This window comes from Mytilus trossulus, chromosome 5 (assembly GCF_036588685.1).
Source record: "Mytilus trossulus isolate FHL-02 chromosome 5, PNRI_Mtr1.1.1.hap1, whole genome shotgun sequence".
NCBI classification, from domain to species: domain Eukaryota; kingdom Metazoa; phylum Mollusca; class Bivalvia; order Mytilida; family Mytilidae; genus Mytilus; species Mytilus trossulus.
Window position 1 is genome coordinate 47,172,208 of NC_086377.1, and position 20,134 is coordinate 47,192,341.

The window sequence follows — 20,134 nt, forward strand, 5'->3', positions numbered from 1 at the left end:
CAACTCCTCTCAAACCACACAACAGAATTTCACAAAACCTTTTCAGATAATAAGGACATACTTTGTAGTTGTGCATATTGACGGGAAATTTCGATTCAATTTTTTTCTAGGAGTAACGCCCCTTTGAACTTATTTGCTTCAATGTACTACTGCAACAGTTTGTCATCGCAACTCCTCTCAAACCACAAAACAGAATTTCACGAAACCTTTTCAGATAATAAGAACATACTTTGTAGTTGTGCATATCGACGGGAAAGTGCGATTCAATTTTTTTTCTAGGAGTTACGCCCCTTTGAACTTATTTGCTTCAATGTACTTCTGCAACAGTTTGTCATCAAGAAGTTTTCAGTTTTGATTTTGATTTAGGTGCAATACCACCAAATCATGGAACGTCACATCTGGTTGCATACAAAAGTAGGTCTAAAAAAATATTCCCTTGAATTTGACCGTTGTAGGTAATTAATCTTACATTTTATTGCAGTAAAACTATTTCTGTGTCATAAACATATGTCTTTGGTATTTCAAAGCACCATTATTTTTTATTTGTGATTTCTATAGAAAATGTTGTCATCTTGAGGTTACATGGTGACTAAACCTTGTACACAGATAGAATTAAAGAACCTTAGTGAGCACGCTCACATACCCCACGTCCCCACATGTCATTGGAGAAATTAAATAAGTGTAAGAAAAACAAATTGTAAAAGAAAAATTAATTTCCTGCCAATATGCACATCTTAATAGTATGTCCTTATTATCTACAAAATTTCATGAAATTCTGTTGTGTGGTTTCAGAGGAGTTAAGATGACAAACTGTTGCAGAAGTACATTGAGGCAAATAAGTTCAAAAGGGAATCGCAATTTCCCGTTGATCTGCACAACTACATAGTATGTCCTTATTATCTGAACAGGTTTCGTGAAATTCTGTTGTGTGGTTTGAGAGGAGTTGCGATGACAAGAAACAGGACTGACGGACGGACTGACAGACGGACTGACGAGTCAAAAACATTATACCCTCCGCAACTCGTTGCGTGGGGTATAATAAGGGGAGAAATTTGATTGGTTAACTTCCAATGATGGTTATTTTCTTATATGCAATGAAATGTGATGTGAAACTTTTTCTATAGAACTGGACAGGATAAAACTTTACTCATGCCAAGTATTTCTTTATTTGAAACAAAGATAAATTCTGCACAATTTTTTGAAAAGTGCAAATTTAACAAAGACTAATAGGGGAAAATCAATGGTGGTATTACACCTAGAGCCTTTTTTCATAGTTTTTTCCATGAATTGTTGCTTGTGCTAAAAAATCTCAATTCCGTCCAGCAAGATTTGCAAGGATTGATGGTTTTTCTCCTCCATGTTGCTGTGCAAATTTCTCTAGATGCTGTTAACCTTGATTTGCTGGCTAAAAATCATTTCAAAATAACACTTCTTGTCAAAAAGCCTCATCTGTTGAATTTTCTTTTCTTTGTTTACATCAACCTTAAATGTGAACAAATAGTATAGCATTTATATTTAATATACTTGTCCGTGTAGGCCTTTGTAGGGAATAATGTTAAAATACCAATTTCGCTGCACCAGATGTGCAGATCAACAAATAGTTTTCATCAGTGATGTTTGAGGCCAAATTATTACCATGCAAAAAACATATATATTTTTTCTACCATGCATGACAAACATGTACATTTACAAATGTAATTTTAATACAATGGCATGCATTATCAATAAAATACTTTTTTGGGTTCTTTTTGTAAGGTATCCCTCTTTTCATTCACATTGACAAATGTAATTTTAATACAATGGCATGCATTATCAATAAAATACTTTTTGGGGTTCTTTTTGTAAGGTACGTATCCCTCTTTTCATTCACATTTATAACTTCATGTACAAAAAAATAATAAAGACAAAGTATAAAAGAGACTTTAATCAGTGCGGGGCCACTAGGATATTTGCCCACTTTGCACCAGCACTATGATGATTTCCTAGGCAGGGAATCGAACCCTGGTACACTGAAAAAGTCTCATAAATATACAATGATTATAATGGTAGCACAAATTTTTTGGGCAATATATACAATGGTTTACTTGAATGATCTGTTTGATATTCTAAAAACTTGGATCATAATTTCAAAAATCTAAAATTTGAAAACTTTTTAATAACTTTAATTAATAATCTAATTGATTTAAATTTTATACAAACCCACCTATACACAAGTTACTGTAAATTCATTTGCATTTTTTCCCCATTTAACCATATGCTCCGCAGTGCCCAGCTTTATATGACCGCAGAGGTCCAACCATGAACAGTTGGGGCAAGTATTAACACAACAATTAAGCTTGATATAGCTCTGAATTTGGATTGTGATTAAATAGTTGACACAACATAGGTTTCTATCACAGAATGAATTTTGTCTAAGATCTTAAACTTCGAAACTTCGAAACTTCAAAATTTTAAATTATGGTCCAATACCCACAATCTAATTACATGGCTAGATTCAGCATATCATAGAACCCCAAAATTCAATTTCTGATGAAATCAAATAACGTACAATTTTACACCCTTTAGATGTTTCGATCTCAATGTGGAGCAATTTAATTCTATCCGGGCCAAAATATTAAAAATCTAAATACATGGTTAGATTCAGCATATTGAAAAACCCCATACATGTATATTCTATTTTTGTTGAAGTTAAAGTGACAGCCAGGGCATAATGAACATGATGAAGTCCAAAATCAACACTTGTATTAACTATAAAGTTCTAAAAACATCTTAAACCCTTGAAAAACACCCTATAAAATTACAAGATTTAGTTTGTTCTATTGTCATTCTCTTACCCAGTTCAAACCCTACCTTTGATAAACATCATTCTCCCATCAACTTTTTTTATGCAGACACCACTGTATTGATCTGAATCATGCATCTGATGAGTAAAAACCCCTACAAAAGAGTTTTAAATGTTTTTTTATTTTTGTGCTTTAACACCACTATCTCAGGTTAGAGAGAGGGTTTAAAATTTGGATCCATCAAATACGTTTAACCTAACTGCAGTTATACTATATGCACAATATGCCTGTCCCGACTCAGTATCTTTAGTGGTTGTACATGTAGCTTGTTAATCTTTTTATATTAGACTGGCCATAAGTTCGTCCTACCTGAATTGTTTCACATTAGTACTCATTGGGGCTTGAATGGAGAGTTGTCTTATTGGTAACGATAACACATCTTTTTGTGATTATATTCATGTACAATGTTATCAGATTATAACATGGTATTTTTCATATCGCATGTATTATCAGCCCTAGGTGCAATATCAGCCCAAAAGCCGCATGGCTCAAGGGCTGATATTGACCGAGGGCTGATAATACATGCAATAAGAAAAATGACATGTTATGATCTTTTTATCATATGCTTCAACAATGGAGAATAATAACGGCTAAAATCATAATTAATCATTTTACGTGGTTACCAGATAGAGTTCAAAGAGTGAAAAGATTACGGACGTCGGACTCATAATTAAGTTCATTCGATATGAATACTTTCGATCATCTGCTCAACAGAGAAGAAAAATATTTTGTTATAGACGAATCGACAAAATATATAATTAAACAATATACATAATTAACATTGTTTGGAGGTCAACTTTTTTAAGCAACTTTCTAAATTATGTTTGAAACTGTTTTAAAAATGCAATTATTTTTAATAATTTGTTTGTTTCTTTTTTTTCTAATTATTTTACACAATATATTCTCAAGTATCCAAATATTGTTTTGTACACTTCTTTGTAAATTGATGTGTTTTCACTGAAAACGTTGCATTGAGGTGTATTTTCCGGAATTTTCCGAGTATCACCGGAATGCCATGCGATAATGTTACGGAAAGGCATGCGATAACAATCGAAGCAAATGATAAACTTTTCATATCAGCCCGCCAAGCACTAATCGAAAAATATGGAATTTACGTTAATTAAATGCTATTATCACACAGTTAAAATGATATGTTATTTAGTCTGAGTATATGATAAATATATATATTTCATGTATTTTTGATCTTATTACATTACCTTTGTGTTAAATCAAATCAGAAGAGGGGGACTTGAAAGTACATGTAATCCATGGCTAACAAAGATGTAGCAATATGGATGATTTTGAAAATTAAGCATGGGATCATGTAAAATGGCAATATTTACAATTGTAGCTACACTCTTGTCAGAGTCTGTATAAGAATTGTGAAAGTATAAAAAATGAAGTAAGGCTACTCTATTCTGACATGATATTGGGGGATTATCTAAAAATAATATGTATTAATTAAGAAATACTTTATCATGTTTATTGTAGTTTTAACATTGGTAGGCATTATAATATATTCATGATTATTTTTGCACAAGCAAAAGTGAAGGACCAGTTTAAAGTTCACAAAATGGTGTCTTGCATTTTGTCAAAATTGAAAAACAAAGAATTTAGTATTTCCATCAATTTTGTTCATTAAACATAGTAAAATGATGTCCATCTATAATAAAGCAGGTGTAATGGATAATCAGCAGTACCAAGAAATACTTACAAAGGTTTTGTTGAAAAAAAGTACGATCATTGTTACTAGTTCACATTTTAGAAAGATTTAAATAACCATAAATTGAAAGACTGCAAACTTCTATGAAATATGTTGAAGTTCTTCTATCAAAATAAAATCTATTCGATATTAAAGATTTTTTTCATTCTCAGAGTGCATCTTACAATTCAAAGTAGTAGATAGATTTGATAAGAACACATATTCTTCTATTTGTCTTTTAGTTTCTAAGCAAAAGGGATCTGCAAAATGATATTATTATCTCGCAATTTCAACAAATACATTACTATTTACTTTACCTAAGATGGGATGAATTAGATGCACTCAACATTTGTTTTTGGATTTGATATATTGTAATATAAGTGTTTAGGCCTGTCTTTCGTTTTTGTTAAAATGCTTTTTCCATATGGGTTTTTGTGTTTCTGTATTACATATGACGTAGCTCTGTACTTATACATTCTGTCAGAGAGTTACTTTTCTATGAATATGTTCTATGACTTGTTTTTTTACTGTTACGAATCACAGTTAATGACTAAACTCAACAAAGACCCATCGAAATTTATTTGATAAATTCAACAACACTTACCGTTATCTTGATGATATTTTTTCATTAAATAATCAAGAATTTTCTCAATATACTGCTGAAATTTACCCTAAGGAACTTACTTTAAATAAATCAAATTTATTCGGTAATAACTGTCCTTTCCTGGATTTAGATATTTCGGTTTTAAACAGGAAACTACACTCTAAAATTTACAACACAAGAGACGACTTTTCTTTCCCTATTGTTATTTTTTTCATTTTTAAATGGTGATGTTCCTTTGGCACCATCTTACCGTGTTTATATTTCACAACTTGTTTGTTATGCCCATGTCTGTTATGACGTTTTTAATTTTAACGAACGCAACCTATGTATTACTGGTAAATTATTAAAACCAGGGATATCATGGATATCTTTACCATAAATTACTTAAAACCTTTACTGAATTTTTCCATAGACATGATAGATATAAAGATTTGTTTTGAAGCTTGATTGTACCTGTAGCAAACTTATTTCATACCGGATAGCACATCCTCATTTTTACGGAAATGTTGTTAACAGTGCCCAGAAATTTAGAAATGATCCATGTAAACTTGTCGCTCCCTTAAATAACTTATTCTAAAAGGTTACCAATTCAACACTGTGATAAGATCATTGAACATTGTTTTATTGGTATAAATATTGATTTTGATATCAGTAGATTAAAAGATTAACTAAATATTACTGGTATGTTATATACATACATGTATACATATTCATGGATCTACAATCTGTCGATACCTGTAACTTGGCATTGCACAAGGTCATGTTTTTCTCTGGCTGTTTAAGACGTCTTTACACTAAATCCATTGGATGTTGGATGTGTACAGATTGATTGTTTAGTCTTAGTTGCATGATTTTTTATTAGTTGTTAATGGCTTTGAACTAGCTGTGTCAGATAACTGTGAGTACTCTCGAGCTCACATCTGTTCATTGTGTCTTTTTGTGTCGGGATGTTTAAGTACCCAGCCACGTCCACTTGTATTTTTTGTCTATCTGACAAGTTAATAAAATTGAGAATGGAAATGGAGAATGTGTCAAAGAGACAACAACCTGACCTTGGATAAAAACAATAGCAGAAGCTCACCAACAGGTCTTCACTGTATCGAAAAATTCCTGCACCCGGAGGTGTCCTTCAGCTGGCCCCTAAAAAAATATATATACTAGTTCAGTGATAATGAATGCCATACTAATTTCCAAATTGTACACAAGATCTAAAATTAAAATACTACAAGACTTGGGATAGGCGCAAAAATGTGGCGGGGTTTAACATGTTTGTGAGATCTAAACCCTCCCCCTATACCTCTAGCCCATGTAGAAAAGTAAACGCATAACAATACGTAAGCCTTTATCAACTGATTTTTATAGGTCCTTCTTATGTTGTACTGTTATACCACTGTCCCAGCTGGTTAGGGGAGGGTTGGGATCCGGCTTACACGTTTAACCCCGCCACATTATTTATGTACAAAAAATGTATGTACCTGTACCAAGTCAGGAGCCTGTAATTCAGTAGTTCGTTTGTCTATGTGTTATATGTACATGTACATATTTGTTTTTCATTAATTTTTTTACATAAATAAGGCCGTTATTTTTCTCCTTTGGATTGATTTACATTGTCTTTTCTTGGCCTTTTATAGCTGACTATGCAGTATGGGCTTTGCTCATTGTTGAAGGCCGTACGATTACCTATAGTTGTTAATGTTTGTGTCATTTTGGTCTTTTGTGGATAGTTGTCTCATTGGCAATAATATCACATCTTCTTTTTTATATGGCATCATTTAACTAGAGGCTTTAAAGAGCCTGTGTCGCTCACCTTGTTCTATGTGCATATTAATTAAAGGACACAGATGGAATCATGAGCAAATAGTGTTTTGGTGATGGCGATGTGTTTGAAGATCTTACTTTATTGAACATTCTTGCTACTTACAATTTTCTCTATCTTTAATAAACTTGGCCCTTTCCAAAAATTACTGTTAATTTAAAAGTTATCATGTACATATTTTTAAATTACTGTACAATATCTAAGATACAAGGTATACAGAAAAAGGAAAACAATTTTGGACATTGAACGAGTTACCAAGGCAACAAATCATGACTTAATAGCATCATGTGCATAATTTGTAAAATTTCTTGATTTTCTTTGTTGTTCGTCAAATTTTTAAGTATATTTTAGATTGAAAAGGAAGTGCCAACCTAAGAAACAACTTTGGTGATATTTTGTTAATAGCATAAAAGTTGTAATAAAGCATCTGTTAAATTATTATGATTATTTTGTTGTTTCTTGGCTGATATGTTTTCACAACAGATACATTGTATAAAGATAGCAAACTGTATAAACTCTGTATTTTTCATCGTTTTTGTGAAAACAGTATATATAATACCTAATTGTGACGTCATCACATAAAAATCTTCATGTTTTTCATGTTTTTGTTGATATTTCTTGATCCTAATATGCATTTTTAAACAGTATGTGCCAATTTGAAAAAAGTTATTTAAAATTTGTTTTGGCCTTAACCAGGCCGAGGTATTTCTTAGTACTGCTGATTATCAATTTCACCTGCTTTATTATAGATGGACATCATTTTACTATGTTTAATAAACCCTACTAATTTACCCAACTTACTGAATTAAAGCAAGACAATCATAAGTCATGTAAGTATAGATCTGAGATGTTCCTCAATGTTTAGAATAAAAAGATTGACGTGAGGGTAATGCTCTGAGCCATCGGTATAAGTCTACAAATTGCTCTAAAGCAATTGTATACCAAAAATTGTTGAAAATTGACTATAAAGGTCAATAACTTCTTTAGGGGTCACTTGACCATTTTAGTCATGCTGACTGATTTGTAGATCTTACTTTGCTGAACATTATTGCTTTTACAGGCTATCTCTATCTATGATACTTTTCAAGATAATAACCAAAAACGGCAAAATTTCCTTAAAATTACTAATTCAGCCCAGGGGCAACCCAACAACCAGGTGTCAGATTCCCCTGAATATTTCAGGACAGATAAATCTTAGCTTGATAAACAATTTTAACCGTGTCAGATTTACTCATAAAAGCTTTGGTTTCAGAGTTAAAAGCCAAAATCTACATTTTACCCTTATGTTCTATTTTTAGCTATGGTGCCCATCTTGGTTGGTTGCCCGGGTCAATGGACACATTTCTTAAACAAGATACCCCAATGATGATTGTGGCCAAGTTTGGTTAGATTTTTGTAAATTAAAAATTTTTGTAAATTAAAAATTAAAAGTTAATAATATATGTAAACATGGTAAAAGACAATGGACGATGAAGACTGACGTGAAAAGATGAGAAAAGCTCACTTGGCCCTATGGGCCAGGTAAGCAAATCAGACATGGAGTCTATCCATGCTAAAATTTTACAAACATGCCTATCGGAAACACTTGCAATATTGGAAAAATCATGGTGTATGCAATTTTATCCCCACCAACATGACCAATGCAATGTCTAAAGGGAAACAAACAGGAAGAAACCTATCAAAAAATCAACAGACCATTTATACAGCCACCAGTTGAAAGAAGTTCAGGCTGACAAAATATTATTCGTACGAAAAGAAAATTCGCAAAAGAATCCATCTACCATTTTGTCTTACATGTCTTAGTACTAACACGAATAAATAGAACAATTTTTTTTATACAAAGAAGGGCTGCAAGGTATGTGACAACTGCTAGACATGATGGACTCCCTACAATAACTAAGAAAGGAAACCAGACTTGTTATGTTTTACAAAAATGACAGAAACATGTTTGAAAATATATATCATGAATATCTGAAGAAGCCATTTGCGCCAAGGAATAAATGAATAAACAGAAAAAACATAATGTACATCTAAAACTTAAAAGACAACCAAGTAACACACTCGCATATGCATATTGATGTCCTTCATGCCACAGATCATTGAGTTTAACTACTACATTGTATATCATAAGAAGACCATAAGAATGATCCAGGGGAGGATCCAGCAATTTAAAAAAAAGGGGGGGGTATTCCAACAATAATTATGTCCCCATTTAAAGCTTCAAACTCCCCTGGATCCGCCAATGTGATCTACCACCAGATATGCAACAGGCAGACAGACACCAGACGGCTGATGCATCCAAAAGGTCAAAGTGGCAATTTTTAAAGCTCAAATTTCACAAGTATATCAATTTCACTGGATCTCATCACCTGACTAAACAATCGTCTTGTTAAACAGAAAACAAATATAAAATATCTTAAATCTTTGACTTGTTGAAGAAGGAGTATATTTCTTTATTTACATGCATGATTTATATATAATTTAAATATCCGACAAAACAGTCAGAAGCAAGCTTCCGTACAACCAACATGCATGAGTAACGAATAAACAATAAAAAGATAAAAAAAAACTTATTTCTTCAATCCATCAAAAATACATCTATCTGCAACAATACGTTAAAATTCAGTTGAAAGATTGACATATAAAATAATGATTATATAACGGAACGATTTTACCTGCAAGCTGCCATTTTGTCCTATTTAATCGAAGCGAATGAAACCAAAGGTGTTCCGAATAAGATCTTCGAAAGAATATATGTGAAATTTCAGACGTGCTACTCATATATATGTCGAATATTTTTTCTATTTCTTACAATTTCTTGGAGAAAATTAATCGAAAACTGCAGAAAGTTCCCACCACTTTACTCAAATAATAATATAAGTGATATATATCAGTTTTTTTGGTGGAAAACCAAAAAAGGCGAATTAGCCCAAACGCCCGTTTATAACTCCAGCTAGATATGCACTTTACAGACGGTCATATTTCATAAACCGATAATTGTTCAAATAGTTGTCCGATATAAATGTTTGGAAGCGTTTTGGGGAGATATTATCTAGCTGTATATCATATTAAAACCACAAAATGATAACATTAACATAACAGGTTGAAATTAGTACAAACCTTTGGGCGAATTTTTTTCAATTACCCCAAAGAATTTATTACCCCAAAGGTACCAATTTTACATATAAACGGACACCAACAATTCATATTTCGATTATATATATATATATATATATAGTGTCTAAAAATAGCAACAATCAACATTCAATCTATCTAGGTGTGGATCAGTTTGTAAATAAACTAATGCAGTTACTGAATTGAATTATATAATCGTCTAAGAATGTAACTTTAACACACTAATGAATGTTATAAAATTAGGTGTTATATTTTATATATTATTCACGCAATATTTCGCTAAACAAATTAGCTTCATCGGGCGTGTGCATCTATCTAGGTGAAATCGGATGCATGACAAAAAATATCTTTGTAGCTTGAGCTAAACAAAAATTTAACATATTGATTGATGATCTGTATAAAACAAATTTTTGCCGTTTATTGTACATAAATATTTTTTTCAAAATTTAAAACAAATAGTTGTTTTAGTTAAATAGAAGTAAAATTGATGATTTATTCCTTTGGTTTCGGGTAGAACTGTTTTTCATCCCTCTCATTAAGTCCATCAGGTTCAAGAGTACGTAGCTGATGCATCCAGAACCTTTCTCTCTTTTTTCTCATTTCGGAGTCCCAATTTTGGTTTACCTCAATTATTTGAAAGGTGATATTTTCAAAAGTATGTCCTGTTCTTAAGAGGTGTCTCGTAATTGGTCAGTTTCTTCCTTTTGTATAGAACGACCGGTGGTTGTTTAGTCTGATGTTGAATGTGGTTTCTGTTTCCCCAACATACTGCAGCTTGCAAGTTCCACAAGTAAGAATGTAAATACTATTTTCCGTTTTGCAATTAGATGTAACATAGATGTTGTATCGCTGCTTTGTTACTGTGCTGCTGAAAGAGTGGTCAGTGTTGGCGGCTTTACAGCACTTACAGTTGCGTCTACCGCATTGTTTGTAACACCCAAATTTAGAAGTTTCGTGTTTCTTTACTTTAGATGTCACAAGTATGTCTTTGAGATTCTTGGGTCTGCGATAGGCAATAACAGGAGGTGATGGAAAAATTTCTTTTAAGGAAGAGTCATTTTCGATAAGAAGCCAGTGCTTTCGGATAGAAGATGAAATATTTGTCAAATCGGGATGGAAGGTTACAACAAACGGAATTCTATCTGCACGGGTCGTCTTATCTTTGTATTCCATGAGGCTAGCACGATCTTTTTCTTTGGCTTTATCAACAGCGTCTGAGATGTTTTGGGTTTTATATCCTGTAGATTTCAGTTGTGTTTTGAGTTGTCCCAAACGATAGTTAAGTTTGGATTCCGAGGAGCAAATTCGCTTTAGTCTGATGGCTTGACTGTAAGGTATACTCCTGGAGCAGTGTTTCGGGTGACAACTTTTTGGAGAAAGGAACTGGTGTTTATCAGTTTTCTTTGTGTGGAGATCAGTTGTCATGACCCCGTTTTTTACAAATGTGGTGGTGTCGAGAAAAGCAATTATCTCGCTTGAAAATTCAGATGTAAATTTAATTGAGTGATGGAACTGGTTACAATGATCTAAGAAATCTTGCAAATGTTCTGCAGTATCGTTCCATTTCATGTCAATATCATCAATAAAACGGAGCCATGACAAGGGTTTGTATGGCATACTCAAAAGGATGCGTTCTTCGAGATCCCCCATAAAAATGTTTGCAAAAGAAGGTGCCATTTTTGTTCCCATACTAGTTCCGTCAATCTGTAAAAAGTGCTTGTCGTTGAAAATAAAGTTGTTATTTTCAAGAACTAGCTTGAGCAATTGAACTAGACAGTCAGTTTGGGGATGTTTATCCTTTCGAGTATTCCATACTTTTTCACATGCGGCTATTCCTTCATCTTTTGGAATATTTGTGTATAAAGAACACACATCCATTGAAACCAAAATTGTGTTGTTGGGTAAAGGGCTTAAGGAATTCATTTTCTTCAAATAGTCAGTCGTATCTTGAATATGAGATGGTAGTTGTTTAACATGTGGTCTGAGGTGGAAATCAACAAATTCTGAAATTTTTTCGGTGGGATGGCCATTAGCAGATACTATAGGTCTCCCTGGAATCCCTTCTTTGTGGAGTTTAGGAAGTAAGTAAAATCGGGGTCATGACAACTGTGAAAAACGGGGTCATGACAACTGATCTCCACACAAAGAAAACTGATAAACACCAGTTCCTTTCTCCAAAAAGTTGTCACCCGAAACACTAAACATATAAAGTAAAGAAACACGAAACTTCTAAATTTGGGTCACTGCGTTGGATAAAAACCGCAATTTTTATACGTGTGCATGTCAAACAAATTTCGCTGTAGAAGGGTCTAAAAACAGCACAAACAACACTTTCCAAAAGACCAAAAGAGTGAAAAAGTATATTTAAACAAAACGCATTTGACTAACAGGTCGAACAACTGATGTTCTTTAACCCTGCTGACTGCCATTGGCGATTGCCAAATAAAATTGATCACAAGATGTAACAAAATGGATCTTAATATAAATTTAATACGTCACAGAAAAAAAAATGTTAACTTGTGGACATGATGTTGTTCCACAAACATTCGGTGTCAATATTTCTTATATACAAGACACATTACCTGACGATTAGGTTTTTTATATATATATACAAAAACTCACTCTATCTTTCTCTTTTACCACACTTACCAGGATCAGGAATCTGAACAACATAACTGTGTTCAATTCTTGTTCTTCTTTGCAAATCTTTAACTTTATTGTTTGTCTTTGAAACTACACCTACAACACATTTTATTTAAATATATAATTTTTAATAAAAATGTTAAAAAATAAAAGAGAATGCTATGCACATCGCATACAACGTTTTCCTATGAAAAAGTGATCCCTTCTTTGTTCCTAACCTCAATAAAAAAATATAGTTACACTAAATTATGGTCAAGGATTTATTAGACAACACATGCACCAGTGGATATTCTAATCCTCCTATTTCAAAAGTGTTAAGTAGGAGAACATTTAAAACATGTACATAAATGTAACAAATATTTTTGTTATTTCTAATTAAGGAATTCAAATCATATTCGAAAAATTATAAAATAATAACGTTTGCTAGATATACCTTAAGGTGAGGGTCTACATGTTATTAATTTGCCAAAATGTTATTTAATTCATGATTGTTATTTCATAGATAGAATGGGTCAGTGTTATTTATAAAACTTACATGTTATGAACAACTGCCAAGTTATATAGATTATACACGGAAGACACAATTTCATGTGATGGAATGAAAAGTAAAGGAAAAAACTTTGAGGTAAAAATTTAGCTCTTATAGTATTGCTGCCGGAAGACGCCATATATACATTTAAGCAACATATGGTTTCTGTACTAGATAATTATTAACTGGTGACACGTCTTAGTGAAAACATTAATCTATATACATCCATCTATTAATTTATCTATTAATACTTGCTTAAGATAACTTATGAGTTGTAAAATATCATGTAAAGACAAAGGAATAGGGTATATATTAATGAAGTAATATACATTCTGGAGGAAAACTGGATATGATCGTTGCAAAACAGAAACTAGCTGTTTATTTACTTCGTGACACACTGACTGTTAGAATATTTTTGATTTATTTAAACAAAAAAACCCACACTTACTGTCTAAAGTATTCTGCCGTATTGCTGTGGTTCTCCTAGATTTGAATATGATATCATAAACATGTCAAATATAAAACTCAATTGTTCTCTATTTTCGCTATTTTGAATTTTTAAAGGCCAAAACACTTTACCTGTGGAAATTAAGATCGATCAACAGACATGTGTGGAAACTGTCATGCACCTATGATTAGGATTATAATTACACTTGGCCTTTCTCAAAGTGTAAAAATAAACCGTCGACCCGAAACAATGTAACGATAGTATTTTTGTTATGTAGTTGAACATCGATAGTTTCTAATAAACATAAGAATAAGAATATTTTCCCAATTAAAGGGCCCTATAAAGAACATTCATCACGTTACACACAAGTTCATAAAATTGGACATAGATAAGAGACAATAAGAAAATAATATCGTTCTTATTTACAATACAATACAAATATGTTTAAAAAATAGTGAAATTGTGTACAAATATGTACAATATTTAAATATTTTAATAAAAATAACTTCCGGCCCAATGGACCTATAAGTCACTTATGTTGAACATGAATATAGAATGTTGAAATATGAATGTCGAAAAAGAATGTTAAATGTTAAAATCCGAATATTGAAAACGATTGTTGAATAATGAAAATCAAATATTGAAAACGAATTTTAAATGTAGTAAATGAACGTTGTATGTTGAAAACGAATGTTGAATGTTGAAAACTAATGTTGAATAGTGAACATAAATGGTTAGAAGTTGAATATTAAAACAAAAGTTGAATGATGAAAAAGTATGTTTTATGTTGAAGACGAATAATGAATGTTGAAAGCGAATGTTGAAAATGAATATTAAACATTTGGTATCCAAATAATGAAAACGATTTTTGAATGTTGAAAACGAATATTGAAATTGAATGTTGGTAGTTGATCGTTAAAAACGAAAGTTAAATATTGAAAACAAACGTTGAATGAAGACGAATATTGAATGTAAAAGTCGAATGTTCAATGTTGAAAGAGTATGTTTTAAAGTTGTAATTCGAATGTTAAAAACGAATTTTGAATGTTGAAAATTAATATTGTGATAGAATGTTGGTAATTAGATATAGGAAGATGTGGTGTGAGTGCCAATGAGACAACTCTCCATCCAAATAACAATTTAAAAATTAAACCATTATAGGTTTAAGGAGGCAGACCTTGGTTCAGGGAGATAACTCTTTACATCAGTAATGTGTTTGTAAAAGTCACGTTTAATCAACGTATTTTAAGCATTTACCTGAAACAGATTGAAAATAATCTATGTAACATAGAAGCTTAGAATATATAAATGAAAATGGTTGACACAAACGTACTGATGATTTTAAGAGTTACTTCCCTTAACCTAGGTCTACCTCCTTAAGTACGGCCTTCAACACGGAGCCTTGGATTGTTAAAAACGAAAATCGAATTTCGAAAACGAATGTTTAAAGGTAAAAAAAATTGTGTTTCATATTTTAATGTATTGGTTAAAATAAATACTAAAAAAATATTGGTAGTCGTATGTGTGTCCTCGTAATACCTATAAAACAGGTAACTTCATGGTTCATCGGGGAAAGTGCAACGTGATTGTCTCCCTTTGTTCCTGAATGCTGGTGACGTCATACGTGTCCTATCATAAATGTAAACAAACAAGCATGGCCGCGAATATGTGAACGACAATACAACGAATCAACTATGGACTATCGATTCCCAGACGATGAACGTGAACAGATAGACGTTGCCAGTACAATCATACATGTATGCTCCTGTAAGTCAGAGCCAGAGGCATGCCGGTGCCGAATCGGTAACGGGACAAAAAGCCAACATTTTCTACATCCTTGTGAGAATGGAAACGAAATAGATCTTTAACAGCCTGCCGTCTTCAAAATCTCTCATGGTGCGTAATTTATATAGTAAAATAATGTATTTAGGCATATTTTTTGTGAGTCCGAGATTACTCTGACATCCAACGGCTGTTTCGTATGACAAGCTGGGGCCCTCGGCACGACCCCAGCATGTCTGGAAAAACCGTTGGACGTCAGTCATCTCGGACAAAATTCTTGTAATCAGATAATAATGATAAATTCAAATATGTATTGCCATATAAGTAGGTTGGAATACACAGTACATGTGCATTGCGACCTTAAGCTGTTGAGGGAGGGGTTGGCAGGGAACATGAGAATTTGAGGGGGTAGGGAGCTGGAATTGGATGGGTTAGGGAACAGGAAAATTATCAAAGACTCCTGCCCACCTCTCTTCAGTTTAAGTTTAGATAAAAAGGAAAAAAAAGGGGGGGGGGGTGAGATTTTGTTTGATTTGATTGAAAATGAAGGCCTGAAATGGAAATGTCTTCAAATGATACTACCAATTCTTCCCTTTCTGTATGATATACATCATTACAATGTACAATGTATGTAACAATATAGTGGGTAATAAAAAGAAAAGCAATTGTGTGTGGTAATGTACAGTGAATCTACATGTGTGCACTATATATTATATATGTAGACAATTTTTGTGATGAATTATTGAACATCTCTGAATAAATTATATTTATAGTCACTAGTCAGTCCTAATTTTGAACAAATTTAGCAAATTTACAGTACTTTAATACATGAGTTGGTGAAATATCTTCATACATGTACATTTGTGTATGTCTTGGTGTGATGTACGTGTATATACATGTATATATCAACACATGGGGAGGGTGGGTGCATGTTTGATCATGTTGATTGTTTAAATTTTAAGTTGTGAATGGAATAAATTAAGAAAATATATTTCTCTCTTTTTTTAAATTCAATATATGATGATTGATCAACTTGGCAAACTTGCTACAGTAAGAGACTTGCATTTATGCTTATTAATTTGCTTGAACAGAGCAATTCTCTCTATAAACTCCATCTTATAAATATCAAAGTATTTAGAAAACTTGTTAAGGAAAGTCATGGCTTTGTTTGTAATCAATTGCACTTTGTAATAATATTATATTTGTCATACACATGACACATGTACATTGTACATGATAAAGCCCAAGTTAATTGGGTTTAGCTCTTGCAGAGTTGTTGATATACTTTATATATCCCTTTTGATTGATTTTGTCCGACCCAAACCATACCTTCTTGTTCATGTTGTATTATGAATACATGGGTGAATACCTTCAAGAAAATAATCCATTTCATTTGATCCAAATCATATGATTTATGAGTAAGTATACTGTCACATTGCTTAATTATGCCAGTAGCAAGTAACCCTTCATTATACACTAACTTGTACTACTTAAATGACTATATTCTTTTATTTTGCCAACACAATTATCGGAATTCCAATGGGGACTAACTGTGCACCACTTATTGCGGACCTCTTTTTGTATTGTTATGAGTTACAATTTATGACAAAAATAAGCAAAGACCCATCAAAACAACATCTGATAAACAAATTTAATAATACTTTTAGACATTTGGATGATATTTTGGCTCTCAATAATGACGACTTCAGTATGTATATTAATGACATTTATCCTGCTGAACTTACTTTAAATAAAACTAATACTAACAATGACCACTGCCCTTTCCTCGATCTTGATATCTATATCACTAACGGAAAGCTGAATACTAAAATTTATGATAAAAGGGATGATTTTTCATTTCCTATCGCTAAGTATCCGTTTTTAGATGGTGACGTTCCCTTGTCACTATCTTACGGTGTTTATATATCTCAACTTGTACGACTCGCTCGTGTATGAAACAATGTTTTAGATTTTAACGAGAGAAATTTATGTATTACTGAAAAATTATTACACCAGGGTTTTCGATATCACAAACTAATAGATCTCAACATGCAGACTTCTTATACGTTCAGGTTTTTCACATCCAATTTTTTTATGGAAATATTCTTTACAAAGCACAAAGGTGTCAGTATTCACCTCAGAAACTTACAAAACCTTTGAATAGAATTATTAAGAAGGGATACAATTACGATACTGTTGTCAAGTCATTAAAGATTGCATATTTTGGCGTTAATATTGAGTCACTGATAAGGTATTTCCGTCGGAACTAAACACATTTATTCTAAAAACAGTTGTTGGCATGACACGGGTTATATTCTTCTCATATATGTTATGATGGTATGATACTAAACCCCTAACGGGAAGGATTGTGCCTGATGTTCATATGATGAAATCATAGTCTTTCAGGATGTTTAATTGAAGTCTGGAGCTGGCATGTCAGTTAACTGCTAGTAGTCTGTTGTTATTTATGTATTATTGTCATTTTGTTTATTTTCTTTGGTTACATCTTCTGACATCAGACTCTGACTTCTCTTGAACTGAATTTCAATGTGCGTATTTTTATGCGTTTACTTTTCTACATTGGTGAGAGGTATAGGGGGAAGGTTGAGATCTCACAAATATGTTTAACCCCGCCGCATTTTTTCGCCTGTCCCAAGTCAGGAGCGTCTGGCCTTTGTTAGTCTTGTATTATTTTAATTTTAGTTTGTTGTGTACAAATTGGAAACTAGTATGGCGTTTATTATCACTGAACTAGTATATATTTGTTTAGGGGCCTGCTGAAGGACGCCTCCGGGTGCGGGAATTTCTCGCTACATTGAATACCTGTTGGTGACCTTCTGCTGTTGTTTTGTTATTTGGTCGGATTGTTGTCTATTTGACACATTCCCCATTTCCATTCTCAATGTAAATTATAAACAAATATTTGAAAACAAGTGAAACTGCGAGCTACTGCTCACTGATGATACCCCCGCCGCAAGTGGATAAGATTAATAGTGTAAAAATATCCAAGTGTTCGGTAAACAGGAAGTTGTCGAGTGATGAATCTGAAAACGCATCACACGGTATAGCTGACTTATTTAAATCCTGAATCCAAATTTCAGAAATCCTAGTATTGTAGTTCCTGAGAAAAATGTGACGAAAATTTTCAACTTGGCTATCATGTGTAAAATCATACAAGTTTTTCGGTAAACAGGAAGTTGTAGAGTGATGAATCTGAAAACGCATGACACGGTATAGCTGACTTATATAAATCCTGAAACCAAATTTCAGAAATCCTTGTATTGTAGTTCCTGAGAAAAATGTGACGAAAATTTTCAACTTGGCTATCATGTGTAAAATCGTACAAGTTTTTCGGTAAACAGGAAGTTGTCGAGTGATGAATCTGAAAACGCATCACACGGTAAGAATAAACTCATGATAGAAACCAGGACTAAATTAAGTATATACCCCAGACGCGCGTTTCATCCACAAAAGACTCATCAGTGACGCTCGAATCCAAAAATATATATAAAAAAAAGCCAAATAGAGTACGAAGTTGAAGTGCATTGAGGACCAAAATTCCTAAAAGTTTTGCCAAATCCAGCTAAGGTAATCTATAGCTGACTTATATAAATCCTGAAACCAAATTTCAGAAATCCTTGTATTGTAGTTCCTGAAATCCTTGTATTGTAGTTCCTGAGAAAAATGTAACGAAAATTTTCAACTTGGCTATCATGTGTAAAATCATACAAGTGTTCGGTTAACAGGGAGTTGTCAAGTGATCAATCTGAAAACGCATCACACGGTATAGCTGACTTAGATAAACCCTGAAACCAAATTTCAGAAATCCTTGTATTGTAGTTATTGAGAAAATACGACGAAAAATATTCATGGGACGGACGGACGGGCAGACAGAGGTAAAACAGTATACCCCCCTTTTTTTAAAGCGGGGGTATAATAAGGGACTGTCATATAAAAGATTATACACATACAGGTTAGCACGCGTTTGTTCTTATAATCGTATATATACATATTTTGTATATGCACGTCTCGGTTCATTGAAAATGGTTTATTATAATCTTATAATCAGCACAAAATTTATGGTAATCCTACTCTGGATAATTTCATATCTTACATTTTGTGGCTAGTTCTTGGTAATCTCTTGAATTAAAATTTACGATAAGATTTATGTGATTACTTGGATTTTCATAACTTATGTAATATTTGTTAATTATCCACTTCTCATCATGTGCATTAATATTTAAAAACGAAGATAAATGAATGATATCAATTATCTCCTTGACGGAAACACGTTGATTTGACCTGAATGAAATATTTTATTAATATACATAATAGCATGAAATGAAAACTCGGACAAACTAATTTCGTTTTCCCGAAACCGCATTACCCCTATCGGCGCTTTGATGATTAATCCCGAGATTGCTTTAACATGGGTATTTTAAATCAACACGTTATTTCCATCTCTAAGAATAGATATCATATTATTAAATTTAGTGGTGAAATCGAAATTTATTTGATGAACTCTTTATTATACTGATAAAGTAATAATAAAAATATTTATTTTAGATTTTTAAAGATTGAATTAATTTCTTATTTGATTTAAATAATAAAAACGTTGAGATAATGTTAATG

The 20,134-nt window shown here is 32.5% G+C and overlaps 1 protein-coding gene and 1 long non-coding RNA gene across 4 annotated transcripts; both read right to left on the bottom strand.

Annotated features, from left to right (window-relative positions):
* Positions 1 to 1,092: 1,092 nt before the first annotated feature.
* Positions 1,093 to 9,959, bottom strand: LOC134719695 (uncharacterized). Of its 3 annotated transcripts, none has more exons than XR_010107666.1 (3): positions 6,231 to 6,286; positions 2,851 to 2,937; positions 1,093 to 1,482 (listed from the first exon to the last, which is right to left on the bottom strand). It is a non-coding gene; the product is annotated as an uncharacterized LOC134719695 (long non-coding RNA). The 3 variants fall into 3 exon arrangements; XR_010107665.1 differs by lacking the exon at positions 6,231 to 6,286 and adding an exon at positions 9,641 to 9,959 and having other exon boundaries at positions 1,094 to 1,482; XR_010107664.1 differs by lacking the exon at positions 6,231 to 6,286 and adding an exon at positions 5,848 to 6,187 and having other exon boundaries at positions 1,094 to 1,482.
* An 831-nt stretch (positions 9,960 to 10,790) lies between these two features.
* LOC134718016 (uncharacterized) lies at positions 10,791 to 11,978 on the bottom strand. The gene has a single exon (XM_063580515.1). The coding sequence runs from the start codon at positions 11,976 to 11,978 to the stop codon at positions 10,791 to 10,793; it is 1,188 nt and encodes a 395-aa protein (XP_063436585.1).
* Between the last annotated feature and the right edge of the window lie 8,156 nt (positions 11,979 to 20,134).

Bases quoted from the DNA above. Each gene is read 5' to 3' on its own strand.
- LOC134718016 (XM_063580515.1), bottom strand. From the start codon at position 11,978: ATGGATGTGTGTTCTTTATACACAAATATTCCAAAAGATGAAGGAATA.